General features: G+C 28.4%; 2 protein-coding genes and 1 non-coding gene across 4 annotated transcripts; all 3 read left to right on the plus strand.

The window, feature by feature from the left end:
- The first annotated feature begins 3687 nt into the window (after positions 1-3687).
- Positions 3688-3759, plus strand: TRNAD-GUC (transfer RNA aspartic acid (anticodon GUC)). Its single transcript has one exon. It is a non-coding gene; the product is annotated as a tRNA-Asp (tRNA).
- A 3092-nt stretch (positions 3760-6851) lies between these two features.
- On the plus strand, positions 6852-8687 carry LOC130960544 (glutathione S-transferase-like). The gene is made up of 3 exons (XM_057885960.1): positions 6852-7106; positions 7503-7551; positions 7976-8687. Exons 1-3 carry the CDS (start codon positions 6957-6959, stop codon positions 8419-8421), a joined length of 645 nt encoding a protein of 214 aa, XP_057741943.1. The 5' UTR covers positions 6852-6956; the 3' UTR covers positions 8422-8687.
- A 1830-nt stretch (positions 8688-10517) lies between these two features.
- Positions 10518-14341, plus strand: LOC130961472 (glutathione S-transferase PARB-like). 2 transcript variants are annotated; one of them, XM_057887395.1, is made up of 3 exons: positions 10518-12067; positions 12303-12351; positions 13354-14341. In XM_057887395.1, the coding sequence occupies exons 1-3, from the start codon at positions 11918-11920 to the stop codon at positions 13680-13682; spliced, it is 528 nt and encodes a 175-aa protein (XP_057743378.1). In that variant the 5' UTR covers positions 10518-11917; the 3' UTR covers positions 13683-14341. The 2 variants fall into 2 exon arrangements, with proteins under 2 accessions (XP_057743378.1, XP_057743379.1); XM_057887396.1 differs by having other exon boundaries at positions 10519-10897.
- Positions 14342-19680: the final 5339 nt, after the last annotated feature.

Here is a 19680-nt window from a genome sequence, read left to right on the forward strand (position 1 = left end):
TATTCAACCATAAATTTGGACTTGTTTCTCTTAAGTATCTTGGAAATAGAAATGCATTATATATATATAGTGGAAGTATGGAACATTCCTGGTTTTAAGCCACTTATATTTTTGTTATTACTTGATCAATAATATATTTTGCATACGCACATAGGAAGGCTCTTATAATTAATTTAGCTCTGTTTAAAGCAGATTATGTTGCAATCATAATGGATTCTGTTTGCTATGATGAATGGTATTATATATATCACATTAGGATTTAACAAGCAACTTATGTTAATCACTTGTCGCTTAAACAAATGTTAAAGTTCAAATTTTATTGTGTATGCAATTTATATTGTTCAAATTAAATAAAACTCAAATTTATAATGAATTAATTTTTAATTTATTCGATTAAAAGATATTATAAAAAACTATAAAAATTATTAAAATTTAATTATTTTGTGTCTTAAAAATTCATTTTAAAAGGATAATAAAATTTTTAATTTATTTAATATATTAAAAATATAAAAAATATCTTTTGATTTTAATGACTTTTTAAAAAGTATTTTTTATGATATTTTTAAAATATACTTTTGAAATACGTATTAGCTATATCTTTATAATTATTATGAAATTAAAGGTTAATAAGTAAAATGGAAATTCTCCTCCTAGTGATCGGTGCATGAATATGGGAGTTTGTTAAGTTATTATTATTATTTCTGCTTTAATTTCTTATTCTTTTGGACAATCTTCAAAAGAAATTGGCGGTTCATCATCAGATAGATGTGGCAATTGTTAAGACATACGTACATATATATCTGCCACCTCAATCTCAGATATAATAGTCTTCATTTTATTTGACTGCATTTTTAGAGTTATATAGATATATATCATCACAACATATACAAGCGCGGAGCTTAGTTGAGATAAGGAAGATCCATGGTCTCTCCAAATTTTTGTTAAAAAATTAGTGATATTTTTTAAAAAAATAAAAAATAGTTTAGTTGATTCAAATATTTTACTATGACTTAAAATACTAAAATTCAATCTTCATCTTTTATTTTTATTGTACAATAGTTTTTAGTTTTAAACATTCAAAACATGTTGGATTTGGACTGAACGAATGTATTCGCATTTTGCAGCTCTCTATTCAATCCTTCTACTTTTGAGTTCAAATATAAAAGATTCAGTATTTTTTATTTATGTAATTTATTATTATTTTATATTTTACTGTTTATTTAATTTAATTTTTTATACGATAAAAAATATTAGAATATTCAATAAGTATTGATATTATTGTACTCGTATAAATTGATAAAAAAAATTTAATAAATATTATAAGTTTTACTATTTGTCCTTCTAATTTTTTTTTTACATATTTTAGAGGATATATATTCAAATTTTTATATAAAATAATCATGAAAAATCAAAGAATTGATGCATTTTTTAAGAGGAAAGCTAATATTCAAAAAGAAGAACATATATAACTTTTATAATATCAACATTTGTAGATAATTCTTCTACTTTAATGAATCACGAAGAAAGTGAGATACAACTTTTAAAAGTTCAAAACGTTACATCTGATGAGTTTGATCTTAATTCTTTGGAACGAGATCCTGAAAAACGGCTTCAAATTTGGCAATATCACCTAAATCAGAGAGATGAGGTTAGACGAGCTTATCTTAAATAGGATCCATATAAAAAACATCTTGATAGTTATCTTCTATCTGTCCCCTAAAATTTTGTTTCAAACTCCGTCACTGAACATATAGTTTATTATTTTTGACAAACTAGATTATTTTTATTTATCGTTTATTTTCCTAAAATATAATATACATGAACATAAATTTTTTTATACCTTTATATTTATATTTTGCTATTATTATTAACTAATATATATATATATATATATATATATATATATATATATATATAGCCACTAATGTATGCCTATTTTATTTATTAATTAAATATGTACAGAAATAATATAAATAGGATTAATTGTGATTGCAATTTATAACTTAATTAAGAGGTTTAATTTTAGTTTAGATTTTAAAAATAACAAAATAAAATATTTTTTATAAATTATATACAAATAAAATATAAAAAAAATAACACCTTGTTATATTCTCAGGATAGATATTTATAACTTTATTGATTTTGCCTTATCAAAATCATTATATATATATATATATATATATATATATATATATATATATATACACACATTATGTGTGAGCTTAACTCAATCTTAAAATTTAATTTATGGGATGAAAAATTACTCATATTTATAAATTGTCTAAAATTTTTATTTTTAAAAAATATAGAATTTATAATATATTTCTTTCACGTCTAAAAATAATTTTTTGAAATGTGAACATATATTTACAAGTAGATAATCTAACAATATTTGATATGATATATAAACTCTAATACTATATCTTAAAATTATTTTTTTAAAAAATTTAAACTAATAAGAAATACATAAATAATTATGTCTCTTAGTTTATTACTCTTCCTGGAGTTTGGATGTTTTGATTGCATTATTGATATATAAATATAATTGCAAATGCTTAATATACTTTATGTTGTTATCATAGGTATCATATACAGATGAGGTAACTTTCCAACTTTCTGATTATGTAAAAAACAATGCAAGACTTGTCTTCATATTCTGAGTATTGTGTGGAGCAGGTAATATATAAGGATGATCATAATTCATTTGTAGTGACTAGTGAATATAAATAACTACGCTGACATGGAACAATTTATACCCGCGCGTCTGATTTTGTTTAACTTATATATAGAAAACTTTTAGTCACATGTAATATACTTCGGCCAGAATTAAAGTTTTGTCTCCTTATATAATAATTATTACAATGCTAAATGGAGTTTTCTGTCTGGATTTATCGTTTGGATCGACTAGAGCAAAGTGTTTTATTCTAATAAGGCAGAGCAGACTTTGATTATTGCTTTTGAATAAACTAATTTTAGTTGGGTGAAATTTGCGGATGATGTTACATTTAATTTATCTGTTGTGGTATTTTCAAATCTTTGCCTAATAATGCATTATAATAATAATTTACATTAGTTTTTGAATTAATTTCTGTGAATAATATGTTGATTTTGCATATTAATTTATTAAGATTTAATTTTTTCGTCTAGATTTTATATAACTGAGATTTACTAGAGCTCTTATAAATGTAATGAATTTCCAACATTCTCATAAAAACAACAATAATAAGTTTAATTTGGACATTTTAAAATTTTGGAGCAGTAGATAAGCTATCACATGGAACTAGGAATTTAAATTGCAACAAGTTAATGTATTAAATTAATACGTCATTAGCGAAAATTAGCTCAAAGACTAATACAAGTTACAATTATAAATTTTAGGGTTCAATTTAAATCCATTAAAATTTTGAGAGTCAAATTGAGTTCAATCTCAAATTTTTGAAGACAAATGAATATTAACTCCATCTTTTTTTTATATATTTTCTTATGATATTAGGACACATATCTTTTTTATTTTTTATTAAAACTTTTAATACAAAAATTGAAAAGTGCATAACAAGATATATATATATATATATATATATAAATATGGTACATATAATATTATTTACAAATCAAAATTAGCCTTTTGTTTTATTTAAGTATAGTTATTATAAATATAATGATAATTACTGAGACAAAGAACATCAAGTCGTTGTAGTATAGTGGTGAGTATTCCCGCCTGTCACGTGGGTGACCCGGGTTCGATCCCCGGCAACGGCGTTGTCTTTATACCTTACTTTAATATTCGGCTTCACCTAAAAAAAAAGAAGTTTGGTCTGTTGTTAAGCGAACCTACCTTAAACAGCAAGATATTGTGTATGTTCCCAAAAAAAAAAAAAATACAAGAAATTGTAGTGTTTAATTTTTATGTATTAGTTTTGTATAAATTATTTATTTCTATTCATGAAAATAAAAAATTGATCGTATATACTAAATATATATATATATATATATATATATATATACAAAAAAATTACACAAAAATTAGTACTAATACAAACATAATGTTTGGTGATAAACTCGAATGAGAAGCAGCTTAGAAGTGTTAGGGTAGGGACTAGGGACCTTGTGTGATGGCCATAAGACTTGTAATTGATGTGATGACACCCACAAGAAGACGAGAGAGGCTAATATCATCATTGCTGTTGCCATTGAATAATGAAGAGGACGATCACGCGTTCACGACATTACATAATTAGACCAGAAGTGTGAAGAGATTCATGTAGAGAATAGAGATGCATACAGCTGTCAATGTAAATTTTAATGGCCTTAGAAATTGGTTGTTAATTTTTATTAGATATATAATTATTTATATATCTTTTTTATTTGTTTATTTTTTAAAAGAAGTTAAATGGTATTAGAATTTTTATGTTTCACATTCATAATTATTTGGATTAAGAGAATATAAAAAAAAAAGAAAATAATAAAAATATGAGTTTTTTTGTTGTTTGAATGAAAAAGAAAAATTAAGTAAACAAAAAATGAAATCCACCAAAAAAATTTTTCTTAATGATGAGATCAAAATAAAGAAAAAATATGTAAATAATAGTAAATTACTAATTCAACATTTGATTAATAAAAAATAAAAAATCTAAGGGTATTAATAATTTTTTATTATAATTTTTTTTCATTTTTTTATCCAAATTTTTTTATTTTATTTATTTATTTATTTTATCTAAAAACAAAACATAAAACAATTTATGTTTTTTTTCTATTTTTTTCTTATTTTATTCTTTTATTTTATTTTTTTTCACTTTTTATCGTCTATCCAAATAAGGTGTCAAAAAATCTAAAAAAAATCTTGTGTAAAAAAATATATTACATATATAATTATTTATGTATGTGTATTTTTTATTAAATTAATTTTTTTTAAAAATAATACGACACAATTTTGAGGATCTTTTAATTTAAATTAAATAATTATATAATTTACTGATATACATAAACGGTAGAATAATTACCTAAACAAACAATATATTATATTTCGAATATTATGAGTCCAATGCAATTATGGGCATATTCCTGGTACCGAAACTTCTTGGGCTATGAGGCATAGAAAATCTGATGTATTTAAGATGTATCTACTTTTTGGAGGCTAAAAAATAGGTATTGAATATTCGAGATATGTTTAAAAATTGATTTGGGTCTCAGTATTTTAGATATGGTCAAAATAAAAATTAGAATTATAGTCTAGATTGATTTTTGAAAGAAATTAGAATTACAATTTAGATTAACTTTTGAACGCATATCAAATGTTCAGTACCATTTTTTTTGGCTTACGACATGTTCCGAATGCACCTTAAATATATCAGATTTTTTATGCGTCATAGTTTAAAATCTTAGTATCTGAGGTACGTCTATATTCACATTAAATTTATAATACTCGAGATATAATACATTATTTATTTAAATAATTATTTTATAATTTATATATATCAATAAAATATATAATTGTTTAATTTAAATAAAAAATCCGTTCAATAAATACACTAAAGAGAAAAGAAGCTGGATTTTTATAACCAAATTAAGATGGGTAGATGTCCTAATTTTCAACAATCATCATTTCAAGATATATTAACTTTATTAGATCTTGAGGAGTCATTGGTTTAGACTTGAGAATCGCATTAGCTCCTTGTTCTTTTGTTTTAAAATTTAGTAAAAGGACACATGTTCAGTTTATAAATTAAAAATATTTTTATTAAAAATATAAAAAATTTATATTTTTAATATATTTATTTTATATTTATTAAATAAAAATATTTAAAAAATTTTATTAATAATAAATTTAATATGTGTTCTTAGATTCTATGTTAATTAATTAAATCTTTATTTTAATATAAATACTATTAATTTAAGTAAACAATATATACTAAAAAAAATCATGTACAGAATATATATTAACTTTTAATATGTTACCTTGTCTAAATAAATCATTTTTTTATAAAGAGAATAAAAAAGAATAGTTGTTGGAAATGAAAAGATTCGTTAACATACCACATGAGCATAGTATATACTAATTAATAATAAAGCACTGGATTGGGTAGTGGAGGAGTCTTGAATAAAGAAGTAAAAGAAATGGTTTATGCTAGGTGTACCTTAAAATTAGTTACCAAAGTTACTCATCAATATAAAATACATGCTGAAATATAAATATATATTAAAAATAAATTAAACTATACATATATTTAATTTATACACAAATATATTAGTGGCTAATTTTTAACATCTCTCAAAAAAATAGCAGTGAGAAGAGAATGGACTCATGTCATGACTCATGACTCATGAAGCAAAAATAAAAGATATATATATATATATATATATATATATATATATATATATATATATATATATATATATATATATATATATATATATTGTTGTCTGCCTTTTGGTCTTGTTTTTGCTGTAGGGAGTCAAAGTATAAATGATTTTATATATGACTTCGATATAAACAATGCATTATTGGAAGTGGTATATTTTTCAGTATTTTTAAGTTCAAAATTTGATTACGAACAAATGAATAATGTTAAAACTTAAAACGGATAATTATATTTTCTGCATAATTTCAAATATTAAAATACGATTAGCTTTAAGATAAATAAATAATTAAACAAAAAAAGTAGCGTTGTTAAATGTACTCAATCAACCACCAATTTGTACTACCAAATCCAATGATATAAGTAAATAATTTTGCATGTGCAAAAAAACAAACTCATGACTTTTTATCTAACTCAACAAATCCCATATCTTCCACAAAATAAATAAATATAAAATCATCAACAAAAAATATCCATCACAAGTAGCCGCATCATATAAAGAACACAAATCGTCATAGGCCTAATTTCATATATAACATAACATTCTCTTAAAAGATACCCTTTATTTGCTTCTACTTACACATACACTAATAAGAGGCTATGGCAGCAATGAAACTCCATGGAAACCCTATGTCACCAAACTCCATGCGAGTGGCTGCTGTCTTGTATGAGAAAGAGCTTGATTTTGAGTTTGTTACTATTGACATGAAGAATGGTGAACATAAAAAGGAGCATTTTCTTTCTCTAAATGTAAGCATCACCACAATTATATTATCATTCTTTTGGTATAATAAATTATTTACTATAATAAATTATATTATCATTCTTCTGGTAGTTGACAAAAGCATCACTTTATTATAATAAATTATTTATACAACTAACTTGGGTTGTTTGAGTGATCACTAACTTCTTTGTTCGTTTAAACAAATAAAGTTTAAATTTGTGACAGATTAGTTATTAACATACTGGGTTGAAAAATATTATGTCAAAAAAAATGTATACTATCAAAATTTTAAATTTTCGGTTAAAATCATTTGGTCTATTATTGAGATTTAAAGCCTGAACAAATATGCTAAAATTTTATTTTTACTAGATCATAGTTTAATGATATGCATTCTTGCTCTTCCCTTTACATGATGGATGCAGCCATTTGGTCAAGTTCCAGCATTTGAAGATGGAGACTTGAAGCTATTTGGTAAGAAATATCAAATATTAAATCTTCTAACACAAAGTTGTGATTAAACTTTAATTATAACAATCATTTTGGTCTTACTAAATTAATTTTTCATCATGATAAACTTGAAACAATTGTTATAGACTAATACTAGAATCAAACCCATTAAAACATTAAGAGTATGTTTAATCTGGATAAATAAAAATAAAATAAAAAATTTTAAAAGTAATTTAATTTTACTCAAGGATATTATATTATGGTTATTATCCCAATCTTACCCCCCGGGGAAAATACCAAAAATGCCCTTAAATGTTAAATTTTACTAGCTCCAAGATTTGTTCCTTAATTATATATCCACATAAACCTAATTAAATCCTTGTTATATATAATTAATCATTGAAATTAAAATAACAAATTTGAGATATATATATATATATATATGCAGAATCAAGGGCAATAACAAAATACATTGCACATGAATATGCTGATAAAGGGACTCAGCTAATAGTAACCAATGATTCAAAGAAGATGGCAATAATCACAGTATGGCTTGAAGTTGAAGCTCAACAATATGATCAAGTAGCTCCAAAGCTTATATGGGAGCTTCATGTTAAGCCACTCTTTGGCATCCCAACAGACCCAAAAGTTGTTGAAGAGAATGAATCAAAGCTTAGTAGTGTTCTTGGAATCTATGAGAAGAGGCTCTCTGAATCAAAGTACTTGGGTGGTGAATGTTTCACTTTGGCTGATCTTCATCACCTTCCAACCCTTCATTTCTTGATGTTAACACAGGTGAAGAAGCTGATTGAGCCTCTGCCACGTGTCAGTTCTTGGGTGGCTGATATTACAGCTAGACCAGCTTGGTCTAAGGTCACTGACATGCTCAATTAATTAGTTAATTAATTTGAGTTGTTAGTGTTGTTTGATTTGGTTATGTTTCTCTAAGAATAAAGTTTGTGTGTGTGACCAAAATAATTTAGTGCTAGAAAGTCCTATATATGTTGCTCGGATTCTCAATTTCTGTTGAGAAGATTGGACATTATGGGGTTTTGTGATTCATGTACCAAGTTTTGGATTAACTTTTGTTGATCCTCTGCTTTAAAATCTGTTGTTGTTAAAGGGAGAGAAATAAATCGAAAAGAAAATAGTTATTATTTTTTCTTTGATTAAATAGAAAAGTAAAAAGAAAAAAAAAATAATGAATGGTGTAAAAAAGTAGGCGAAATTTATTTAATTTTTTTCCTTTTAACATTCGATAAAAAATGGAAGGAAAAAGTATTTGGTATTAATATTTTAATAGTATCTTCTATTTTTTAATATATTTTAAATTATATAAAAATAAAATTATTTTTTTATAACATTATATACTATTTTTTTTCTTTCATTTAAATATATATAAAAAAATTTATTCAATTTTTTTCTTTCTTTTCTTTTATTTCTATTTCCTTTATTTTTATTTCTTTACTTTCAACTAAACAAAGCCGAATTATAAAAAGAAAAAAGTTGATGTAGAAATGCATTTTTAGGAATAACCATAACCTATATATATAACTATCATTATCAGCATCTTATCTCTCCTAATGTAAATTTTAATGGCCTTAGAAATTAGTCATTAATTTTTGTTAGATATATAAAAAATATAGGTAGACAGTGAAAATATTAAATAATGTGAACAATAAATATATTAGATATATGTTTATTTCACTAGGTGTATGTATAGATGATTATTCCAATATTAAAATTTAGGTGGGTAATTTGAAAATGTAGTATATTTTTATTTGATTGATGATTATTCATGTTGTTCAAAAAAATCATTGATTACTTAGCATAACCCTTATTTAATTTATATATTTTTTTATTCAATTAATTTTTGAAAAAAATTTAAATAATATTAAAATTTTTATGATTTATTTAGACAAATTCAAAAGAAATTTTGTATAAAAAAATATATACATATATAATTATTATGTATTTTTTATTTAAATTTTTAAAAAAGGGTACGAAAAACCGTTTTAATCAATAAGTACAGCAAAGAAAAGCAGCTGGATTTTTATAACTAAATTAAGATGGGTAGATAGATGTCCTAATTTACAACAATAATCATCACTTCAAGCTAAATTAGCTTTATTAGATAGAGGAGGCCTTGCCTTAGACATAAACCGCACTCGCTCCTTACTTTTTTTTGTTTTAACTTTTAACATAACTACTATTAAGTAAACAATATATATTAAAAAAATCATATTGACTTTTAATATCTAACTTTAATTTTTCAAAATTAATCATTTTTTCAAAAAGAGAATATAAAAGAATAGTTGTTGGATATGAAAAGATTTATTAACCTACGACATGAGCGTAGTATATATATTTTAATTATAGCTGAGGTTTAATTTAAGTGACAAAATTTTGTACTTTTTAATATGTTATATTTAGATTCAAAATTTGGCCTAGACCAAATAATAAAATCCTTTAATATTGGATATATGATGAGTATATAATGTGAGAGTGTTCATGATATAATATTTAGAATTGAGAATTGTCGATGTGATCAATATATATATTAATAATAACGCACTGCATTCCATAGTGGACGAGTCTTGAATAAAGAAGTAAAAGAAATAGCAGGGAAACAATGGACTCATGTCATGACTCATGAACCTACATACACAGAAAAAATAAAAATAATTTTGTTAGGTAAACAATAATAAGTGAGAACAATGTAAACAAGATGTTATATTTTAGATTCACTAAATATAAAAAAATATCCCAATGAAATTATTCATTTTTATTTTTAATTTGAGTTTTATTTTTTTTGTTATTTATTTTTACTTTCATATACGTTAAATTTTATTTTTACCATATTTATTTTACTGTTGTCGTTTCTCCTGTCACACCGTCACCGTCAATAAAAAAAATATCTATCGAAAAGAAAAAATATCAGAAATCCTATACTAAAAAAAATCTGTGTACAATAAAAAAAATATCCAATAAACAAAAAAAACATCCAAAATACATAGAAAAAAATCTAAATCACAATGAAAAAAGAAAAATAACGACGACAGAGAGAAGACGACGATGCAAGGGAGGACACATGTGGCACGATGCAGAAACACGGGAGAAGGGCGCGAGATAGCAACAGCGACGCCTGGTGGGATCGCGTGACAGTAGTGGCAGGTGGCTCGACTCCGCAGCAACACCGCCAGAAAAGAGTGGCGTGACAACCACGGCTGTGGCTCAAGCAATCATGTCAGTTGCCTCCTACAACATCGACGTTATGAAAAGAGAAAACGAGATAGCATCAACAATCGACGACGGCGCACTACCGGGGGAGGGGCTTAGTGGCAGAGGGAGAGGACTGTCAGACTTAAAGGTGATATGAGTGGCAAAAGTGTAAGAGAGTTAAGATAAAATAAAAATGTAGTATTACGGTATATTAAGAGGAGATTATACTAATTATTCAAATTCAAAAATTGATTACACTAATTAATTGAAAATTTGAATTTATTTTAATAATTAATTTAATTAATTTTTTAGATTATTTATGTTGTTTGGTCTTTGTGTTGTCCCTTTATACTTTTTCAAATAAAAATTATCTTTTTCATATGAGAAATATTAGGAAAATAATGATTATTTTGAACAATATGAACAACCACAAATCAAAATATAAATGATTTTATATATATGACTTTTCATATATATATATATGTTGTCCGCCTTTTAATTTGGTCTTGTTTTTGCCGTAGCCCATAAGGAATCAAAGTATAAATGATTTTATATATATGACTTCGATATAAACAATGCATTGGAAGTAGCATATGCTTAAGTTTTGTATACTTGCTTGACTAAAATTTCAAAAGTAAAAAACCGTAGGTCATTTTGATTAATAATGATATGTAAATACTTTTTTAGAAGTGTTTACGGAGTTGAGAAATGAAAATATGATATGTATAAATTTTTGTAGAATTGGTTCAAATTTTGACTACGAAATGAATAATGTTAACACTTAAAAGGGCTAATTTTATTTTCTACATAATTTCAAATATTAAAATACGGTTAGCTTTTAAGATAAATAATTAAAGAAATAAGTAGTTGTTAAATAAATGTACTCAACCACCAATTTGTGCTACCAAATCCAATATTATAAGTAAATAATTTTCCATATGCAAAGAAACAACTCATTGACTTTTTAGTTTTTATCTAACTCATCAACAAATCCCATATCTTCGATAAAATAAGTAAATAAATATAAAATCCTCAACAAAAGAAATCCATCACAAGTAGCCGATTATATAAAGAACACAAATCATTATAGGCCTAATTTCATGTATAACATAACCTTCTCTTAAAAGATACCCTTTAATTGCTTCTACTTACACACTAATAAGAAGCTATGGCTGCAATGAAACTCCATGGAAACCCTATGTCACCAGCCTCCATGCGAGTTGCTGCTGTCTTGTATGAGAAAGAGCTTGATTTTGAGTTTGTTACTATTGACATGAGGAATAGTGAACATAAAAAGGAGCCTTTTCTTTCTCTCAATGTAAGCATCACCACAAGATTATCATTCTTTTGCTGTTTGTTTGTTTTTTTTTTTCTTTCTTTCTTTTTTTTATTTATTTTTTAATTATCTACTTAGATTGTTGAGTAACAAGATCTACTTAGATTTAAAGTGTGAATATAGTCAATTTATCCATTATGTGCTAAAATCATATTTTTTACCATATCTATTGTTTAATGATATTCATTCTTGCTTTCCCTATATATGATGGATGCAGCCATTTGGTCAAGTTCCAGCATTTGAAGATGGAGACTTGAAGCTCTTCGGTAAGAAATACCAAATATGAAATCTTCTAACACAATTTTTATTTAACTTTTGGTCTTATTAAGTTTTTATAGTCCAATCCTATAATCAAACTCCTTAAAACACTAAGGTAGTGTTTGTTTTCAGATACTAAGAGTGAGATTTAAATTGGAAAATTGAAATTGGGTATTGTATTTAGTGATAAGAGACTAAAACTAAAATTTTAATCTCAAAATACAAAATTTCAATCTCTTCAATATCTCTAGAAATTTAGAACACAAGCAACTGAAATTTTTAGAAACTAAAACTAAAACTTTATCAATATTGTTTTTAATAGCAAAGGGTATTTTAGTAAATATTTTTATATTTATCTTGAATCAAATAAATACTAAGACATTATTCAGTTTTGTACATTTTATACCAAACATAATATAGAAACTTAATTTAATCTCAATCTCCTAATTTCTATCTCTCAATATAAGCCTCTTTTCTAAATACAACCTTAAAAATATGTTTTGACAGATATATAAAAGTAATTTTTTTTCAAAAATATTAGATTATCTCATATTTATTCTCAAAATAATTATTCTAAAAATCAAACCAAAATAATTCAATTTTATTGAGTTAATTGAAAATCTACGATCAGACTAATTCAGTTTAAAATAAAAGTTAGTTGTTAACAAATAAATTAAAAACTCAAAATCAATCAGAAAATGATAAATCGATTTAATTTTTAGTGGTTAATCAATTTAATATATATATATATATATATATATATATATATATATATATATATATATATATATATATCCAATTTAACATCGATTTAAACATTTAAAGTTTTAGCTTCACCTATTCAATTTGGTTTAGAACTTTGCTCCAAATACCAAACATGCATGCCCTCAAATGGTAAATTTTACGAGCCCCAAATTATTGTTCCTTAATTATCCACATAAACCTAATTTAACCTTGGTTGCATAGTTAATCATTGAAATTAAAATAACCAAATTGAGATATATATGCAGAATCAAGGGCAATAACAAAATACATTGCACATGAATATGCTGAGAAGGGGACTCAACTAATAGTAACCAATGATTCAAAGAAGATGGCTATAATCACTGTATGGCTTGAAGTTGAAGCTCAACAATATGATCAAGCAGCTTCAAAACTTCTATGGGAGCTTCATTTTAAGCCACTCTTTGGCATCCCAACAGACCCAAAAGTTGTTGAAGAGAATGAATCAAAGCTTAGTAGTGTTCTTGGAATCTATGAGAAGAGGCTCTCTGAGACAAAGTACTTGGCTGGTGAATGTTTCAGCTTTTCGCCCCTCAATCCCATATCTACTACTTAGTCAAGCCCTTAACTACTTCTATATCTTAGAACAACCCTGCTCTCTGATCGACGTTTTATAGTCTTCATATCTATGGAAAGAGGAAGCTAGGAGAGGATTCTAAACAATTCTATCGAGCCGAACAACAAAAAGAGAAAGATAGAATACCTTTCTTAGCTAGCCTAGCGTGCTATAAACCTACAGGGAACAAGAGCCAGATCGAAGACATTCCTTTCATTCTTTTATACCCCTCTCTTCTTAGTTGCTCCTCTTTCTAGGGATCTAATCTTTGGCTGATCTTCATCACCTTCCAACCCTTCATTTGTTGATGTTAACGCAGGTGAAGAAGCTGTTTGAGCCTCTGCCACGTGTCAGTGCTTGGGTGGCTGATATTACGGCTAGGCCAGCTTGGTCTAAGGTCACTGCCATGCTCAATTAATTAGTTGATTAATTTGAGTTGTTAGTGTTGTTTGATTTGGGTATGTTTCTCTTAGAATAAAGTTTGTGTGTGTGACCAAAATAATTTAGTGCTAGAAAGTCTTATATGTTGCCTCGGATTCTCAATTTGTGTTGAGAAGATTGGACATTATGGGATTTTGTGATTCATGTACCAAGTTTTGGATTAACCTGTCTTGATCCTCTGCTTTAAATAAAGTTAGTTCTAGTTTTTTTTTTAAATACTTATAAATTTTACAATCTACAATCTCCATTAGGTCTTTATTACCTCATCGGTCCAAATACATTTTTTTTAAAACATAATTGAGTTATCAGATATCTGAATCAAATCATATTCTACCAAATTTAGTTAAGATTTTATCTAAATCCTCCCTTAAATTCACAAAAAAATATATTCTAAATATTAAATGGAACACCTACTTTAAAGTGCGCCATTTTTTTCTTAATATTTATATCGGGCCTGCTACACATACAAGCAATAAGGTCTTACAAGTGTTACAAGCCCCCAACCCACAAACATTCCAGACGCGCACTAATTAGATTGAATGGAGCGTAATATTCACGCACTCCCACTCAAACGGTTACGCTTCGCTTCGAGTAAACCACCCCTTAATGGCAGACTCTTCCACTTCTTCCACTTCTCAAAGCAATTCAAAGAAAACGCAACCCTTCTATTTTTGAGCAAAATTCGAAACTCAAGATATACAACTCGTCGTTAACCTTCGAAACCTCCATCAACACACCATAAAACTCTCGATCAAGAATCTCCAGAGAAAACAAAGCTATAATACTCAAGGTACATTACATTACGATTCCTGTATATTTTTCAGATTTCGAACCAGGTTTTACTGTTCTTCTACGTTGTTGTACGTTTTACTGTTCTTCTTGCTCTACGTCTCATTTTACAATTTATAATGTTCTAGGTTTTACTGTTATTCTTGCTTCTATGTTACACTGTTCTTCTTCGTTCTTGTAGGTGTTACTGTTCTTGTTGTTCTAGATTTTCTGGTAACTGATTTTTAGGGGTATATTCCGTAGATTGGTGGGTGTATATGGCATAAAATGTAGGGTGTATATTTCTGAACTGATATACTGTAATAGTCAGCACTTGCTTATATTTGCTTGTCCATGGGTGTATATTGCTTGACCTTGTAATGTTGCTTGATATTGATGCATGTTTGAGTGATACCTGACTGATATATATGGGTGTATCTGAATCATATCTATGGGTGTATCTTACGGTTATCAATGGGTGTATCTGACTCATATATATGAGTGTATCTTACTGATATCTTTGGGTGTATGTCACAGCCCAAAATGAGCCACGACTGGCGCTCAGGAAAATAGTCCTCTGGCAAGCCTAACAGATTCAAATATAAAATAAATAAAAATGTTACAAATATTTTGAATGAATTTACAATTTCTAGAATGAATAAATACAGGTTTTAAACAAAAATAAAATAAATAAATATAGAGGGATCTTGCCTATGACATATGGAGCAGATGACGCCTAAGAACTCAACAAAGAACAGATACCCATTGTAGATCATTACCCTTGGATAGAAATACTCACATAATCAAATATTTATTCCTAAAAAATATTTTTAGAAAACGGAGTGAGTTTTGCAACTCAGTGACTAGACAGTATATCTATAATTCACATGAGACCATCTAAACATTATTATGAAAATAGTTTTAGTTAGAAATAATAATTTATATGAATAAGTGAATCAATAAGGGAATCCTCATACAGAAATCAAATCAAATAGTCCACACTTGGGTGGATCCACCTCTAAGGGTAGTCCTTTCCTCTAGTGTGTCCGTACGGAATAACAGATCCAACGTGTGGCCTACACGTTAGGCTAGCAACGCCCCTGCTAGCTGAGGTCTGAGCCAGATGCATCTAGGTTAACGTCATAACCGCCGTTAACTTCGGTTTTCTAATACGAGCCTCCCAAACCAATTCAAAACATATAATTTCAAAACATATAGTTTCAAATACAACCAATCTTTGATCTTTCAAATATATAGAGTATCAAATCAAATCAATAATACTTTCTAATCAAAAATATTTTTTAATCATATGAAATATCGAGTATACTTTACAAATTCAGAGCATATAAGTGAATATCCATAATACTTTAATGTTACAAAAACACATTCAAATAAAATCGAATATTCTCAGATAATACAAAACTTCATCAAACATGTATACAGTCTCATGTGCAGATTAAAAATCTGAATTTCACAAAAATGAATATTTAGTTCTAATAAATCCATTATTAAAATCAAATTCAAGTCCTTGGTTGATAACTTATAAGTATAATCATAAATTTAAGCAACACATATCAAAATAATTATAGATGTAAAGCCAAATAATTATAAATGTAAAGCCTACTCACAACTTGATCCCAAGGGACCGAAGAGACCAAACCCGAAGTGCCGAATTAAAATGTGAGAAAAGATGGAATAGAATGGAACAAAAGAACGCCGAATTTGGACCGAGCCAATGGCAGCAACTTCAATTCAAACAGTAGCAACGACTACGTCACAGATGTAATCTCGACAACAGCAGCAGCATCGCTACTACTTCTAGCCCGTAACAAACAACAGCAAAAGCAAATTAATCAAGAATAATAGCACGAAAATGGAGCAAGACAGTAGGATAGATAAAAGCAGAATAGGAATAGAAAGAGATGTCAAGTACAAGCAAAAATGGGATTTGTTTTACCAAGGTAAAGGTATAACAGTGGTGGCTCTTGGCGGCAACAATTTCGACGACTTCGGCAGCAACATTCATGGCCATATAGACTCTGACAACCAATGGAAAATTAAAAGCAGAAGCAGAATAGGACAATCCCTTCTCCGGTGACCTCTTCCACCTGCAACGGAGGCAATCGCATGACAGTGAAAGAACAGACGGCTGGCTCTGTGTCGCGGTGGTGGAAGGCATCAGCATTTCTGCGACAAGCTCCAACAGAGCTCCCCTTCTCTCTCTCTCTCTCCCCCGTTCGTGCCCTCCTTTTCTGCCCCTGTTTGACGACGACGATGACCTCAGCTGGGATGGCGACGATCTCAATCAACGGCAGCGGCGCTACTCGAAGGTCCATGGACGGCGGTGACAGAAGCAAGGTACGACAGTGACGCTTGGAAATGGCAGCGACAGACGCGGTGGGGTGCAGTGTTGATGGAACGGCGATGAGGCAGTAGCTTGGCGTCAACGTGCGTGACAGCGGCGCTTTCTTTCTCTTCTTCCCCACTTCTGCGTCTAAGTGTTGTCCGTGAGTGAGAGTGGTGGATGAAATAAGGGTTAGGTTTCCCCTTTGGTTTCTGTTCTCTTCCCTTTCTCGCTTTCTTTTTCTTGTTTGTGGGTGTATGTGCTGTAAAGAAATTAGGGCAAAATTGGGGATTTTGGATTAGGGTTAAGGTTGGAAAAAGAGGGGTAAGGATAGTTTAAGAATTTTGATAAAATTTGAGGGTAGGGTAGTAATAAAAAAAATTTGGAATGTTACAGTGTATCTGACTCATATATATGGGTGTATCTTACTGTTATCAATGGGTGTATCTGACTCATATATATGGGTGTATCTTACTGATATCTTTGGGTGTATCTGACTCATATATATGGGTGTATCTTACTGTTATCAACTCATATATATGGGTGTATCTTACTGATATCTTTGGGTGTATCTGACTCATATATATGGGTGTATCTTACTGTTATCAATGGGTGTATCTGACTCATATATATGGGTGTATCTTATTGATATCTTTGGGTGTATTTTTCATTTCAGAGAAAATAGCAGCGAGAAACTAACCTGGAAGAAATGTAAGAACAAATATATGTCTTACATGAAATCAGTTTTATATAATAGATATATATCTGACTATAATTTTATTTTTTTTTTTTACAGCAAGCCAAAGACCTTAAGTGTGCCACACATTTCCTAAGTGATAAATTCATAAACATGAGTGAGGAGAAAAAGGCGATTGTGAGGGATCTGAGATTCGGTGGCTTGATGCACATCCCACCACTAAGGGTGCATCACCAAGTGTTAAGGGAGCTGGCTAACAACTTCAAACTAGGGGAGAACAGACTGGAAACAGGATATGGTTCTTTTAAAATAACACCAAGAAAAATAGGTCATGCGCTTGGCATCAATGCAACAGGTAACTAGCTAAAAATTATAGGTGTATATTAACTGATGCTTGGGTGTATTTAAGTTGATGCTTGGGTGTATTTGAACCGATGTTGATACTTTGTTGTTTTTCTTTTTGTAGGAGATCTATTTCCTCAGAAAGTCGATTATAAGAAACTTTCTGAGGATGACAAAGTAATTTTTAGAAGATTCCAGGGTAAGACCCTCAAAAGTTTTACAGATGAGATGATGGATATTGGCATTGGTAACGAAAAGGAATGCCTAATGTTCAAGTGAATTTCCATCCTCTATATACAAATGGCGTTCCTTTTGCCAACGACGATAAACAAAATCTCGTCTGTGCACCTGACCCCAATTTTTGAGATGGACAGCATAACGGAGCGAAACTGGGGGGCATGTTTTGACCTTTATCATCAAGGGCATAACCGACTACAAGGAGAAAAAGAAGAAGGCAATTGATGGCTGCCTCTTTGTCCTGATGATAATTTACTTTCATCTTTCAAAAAATAAAGGCAAGAAGAGGGCTGAAAGACCGCCAAAACCCTGGATTGCCAACTGGAGTAAGGAGCAGTTGGTCGAAAGAATGAGTGCAGAAACAGAGGAAATTTTGGTAAGTGAACATAATATGTTGGGTGTCTTTTATTTACCTGAATGCTGCTAACTAAAATATCTAATGTTTCAGGGGATTGTAAAGATGGTGGAAACAAGAGAAAAAATGAAAAAAATAGAGAAAAAAGAAAAAAATAAGAAATAAAAAAAAACAAAAAAAGGAAGGCGAGTTCAACATCGTCTTCGGAGACAGAAACAACTGACAGTGACAGTTCTACCTCTGAGTCTGAGACTCAAGAAGACTCAGAGGATTCACCAAGAAAACACCCCAGCAAAAAAAGAGAAAAAGTAAGTATCATACTTGGGTGTGATTTCTTTGTCGAGTTGGGTGTAATTTGTGGAACCATTTGGGTGTATTTTGTTGATCAAGTTGGGTGTATGTTGTTTATTAAGTTGGGTGTATTTCATTTGTTGGGTTGGGTGTATATTGTCCATTCAGTTGGGTGTATCTTGTGCATTCATTTGGGTGTATTTTATATCTTTAGTATGTTCTAAATAATGATTGTTTGCCTTCCAAAATGGACTCCAGAAAAAGAAAGAAGAGTCAAGAGGAGTCAGATTATGATTCACAATCTGAATCAACTGATGAGTAATGTTCTGAAATTATTACTCCTTTCTTTCGGCTTCATTATAAATATTTCGTGTATTAACTAAAATGTCTCTTATTAACTTATAGAAGCGAAGAATCATCACCGGTGGAGAAGCAAAAGAAAAAGAAAAAGACAAAAAGAACACCAAAAAAGTAAGCACTTCTTTGGATAATATTCTGTGATAAAATTAATTTTTTATTTCTG

Source organism: Arachis stenosperma, chromosome 2, assembly GCF_014773155.1.
Source record: "Arachis stenosperma cultivar V10309 chromosome 2, arast.V10309.gnm1.PFL2, whole genome shotgun sequence".
NCBI lineage: Eukaryota > Viridiplantae > Streptophyta > Magnoliopsida > Fabales > Fabaceae > Arachis > Arachis stenosperma.

What these genes read in the sequence shown, in the direction of transcription:
- LOC130961472 (XM_057887395.1), top strand. Translation starts at nt 11,918, where the DNA reads ATGGCTGCAATGAAACTCCATGGAAACCCTATGTCACCAGCCTCCATG. An exon ending in AGCCTTTTCTTTCTCTCAAT is followed by an intron (nt 12,068 to 12,302) that starts GTAAGCATCACC and finishes TGATGGATGCAG; the next exon opens with CCATTTGGTCAAGTTCCAGC. An exon ending in TGGAGACTTGAAGCTCTTCG is followed by an intron (nt 12,352 to 13,353) that starts GTAAGAAATACC and finishes ATATATATGCAG; the next exon opens with AATCAAGGGCAATAACAAAA.
- LOC130960544 (XM_057885960.1), top strand. Translation starts at nt 6,957, where the DNA reads ATGGCAGCAATGAAACTCCATGGAAACCCTATGTCACCAAACTCCATG. An exon ending in AGCATTTTCTTTCTCTAAAT is followed by an intron (nt 7,107 to 7,502) that starts GTAAGCATCACC and finishes TGATGGATGCAG; the next exon opens with CCATTTGGTCAAGTTCCAGC. An exon ending in TGGAGACTTGAAGCTATTTG is followed by an intron (nt 7,552 to 7,975) that starts GTAAGAAATATC and finishes ATATATATGCAG; the next exon opens with AATCAAGGGCAATAACAAAA.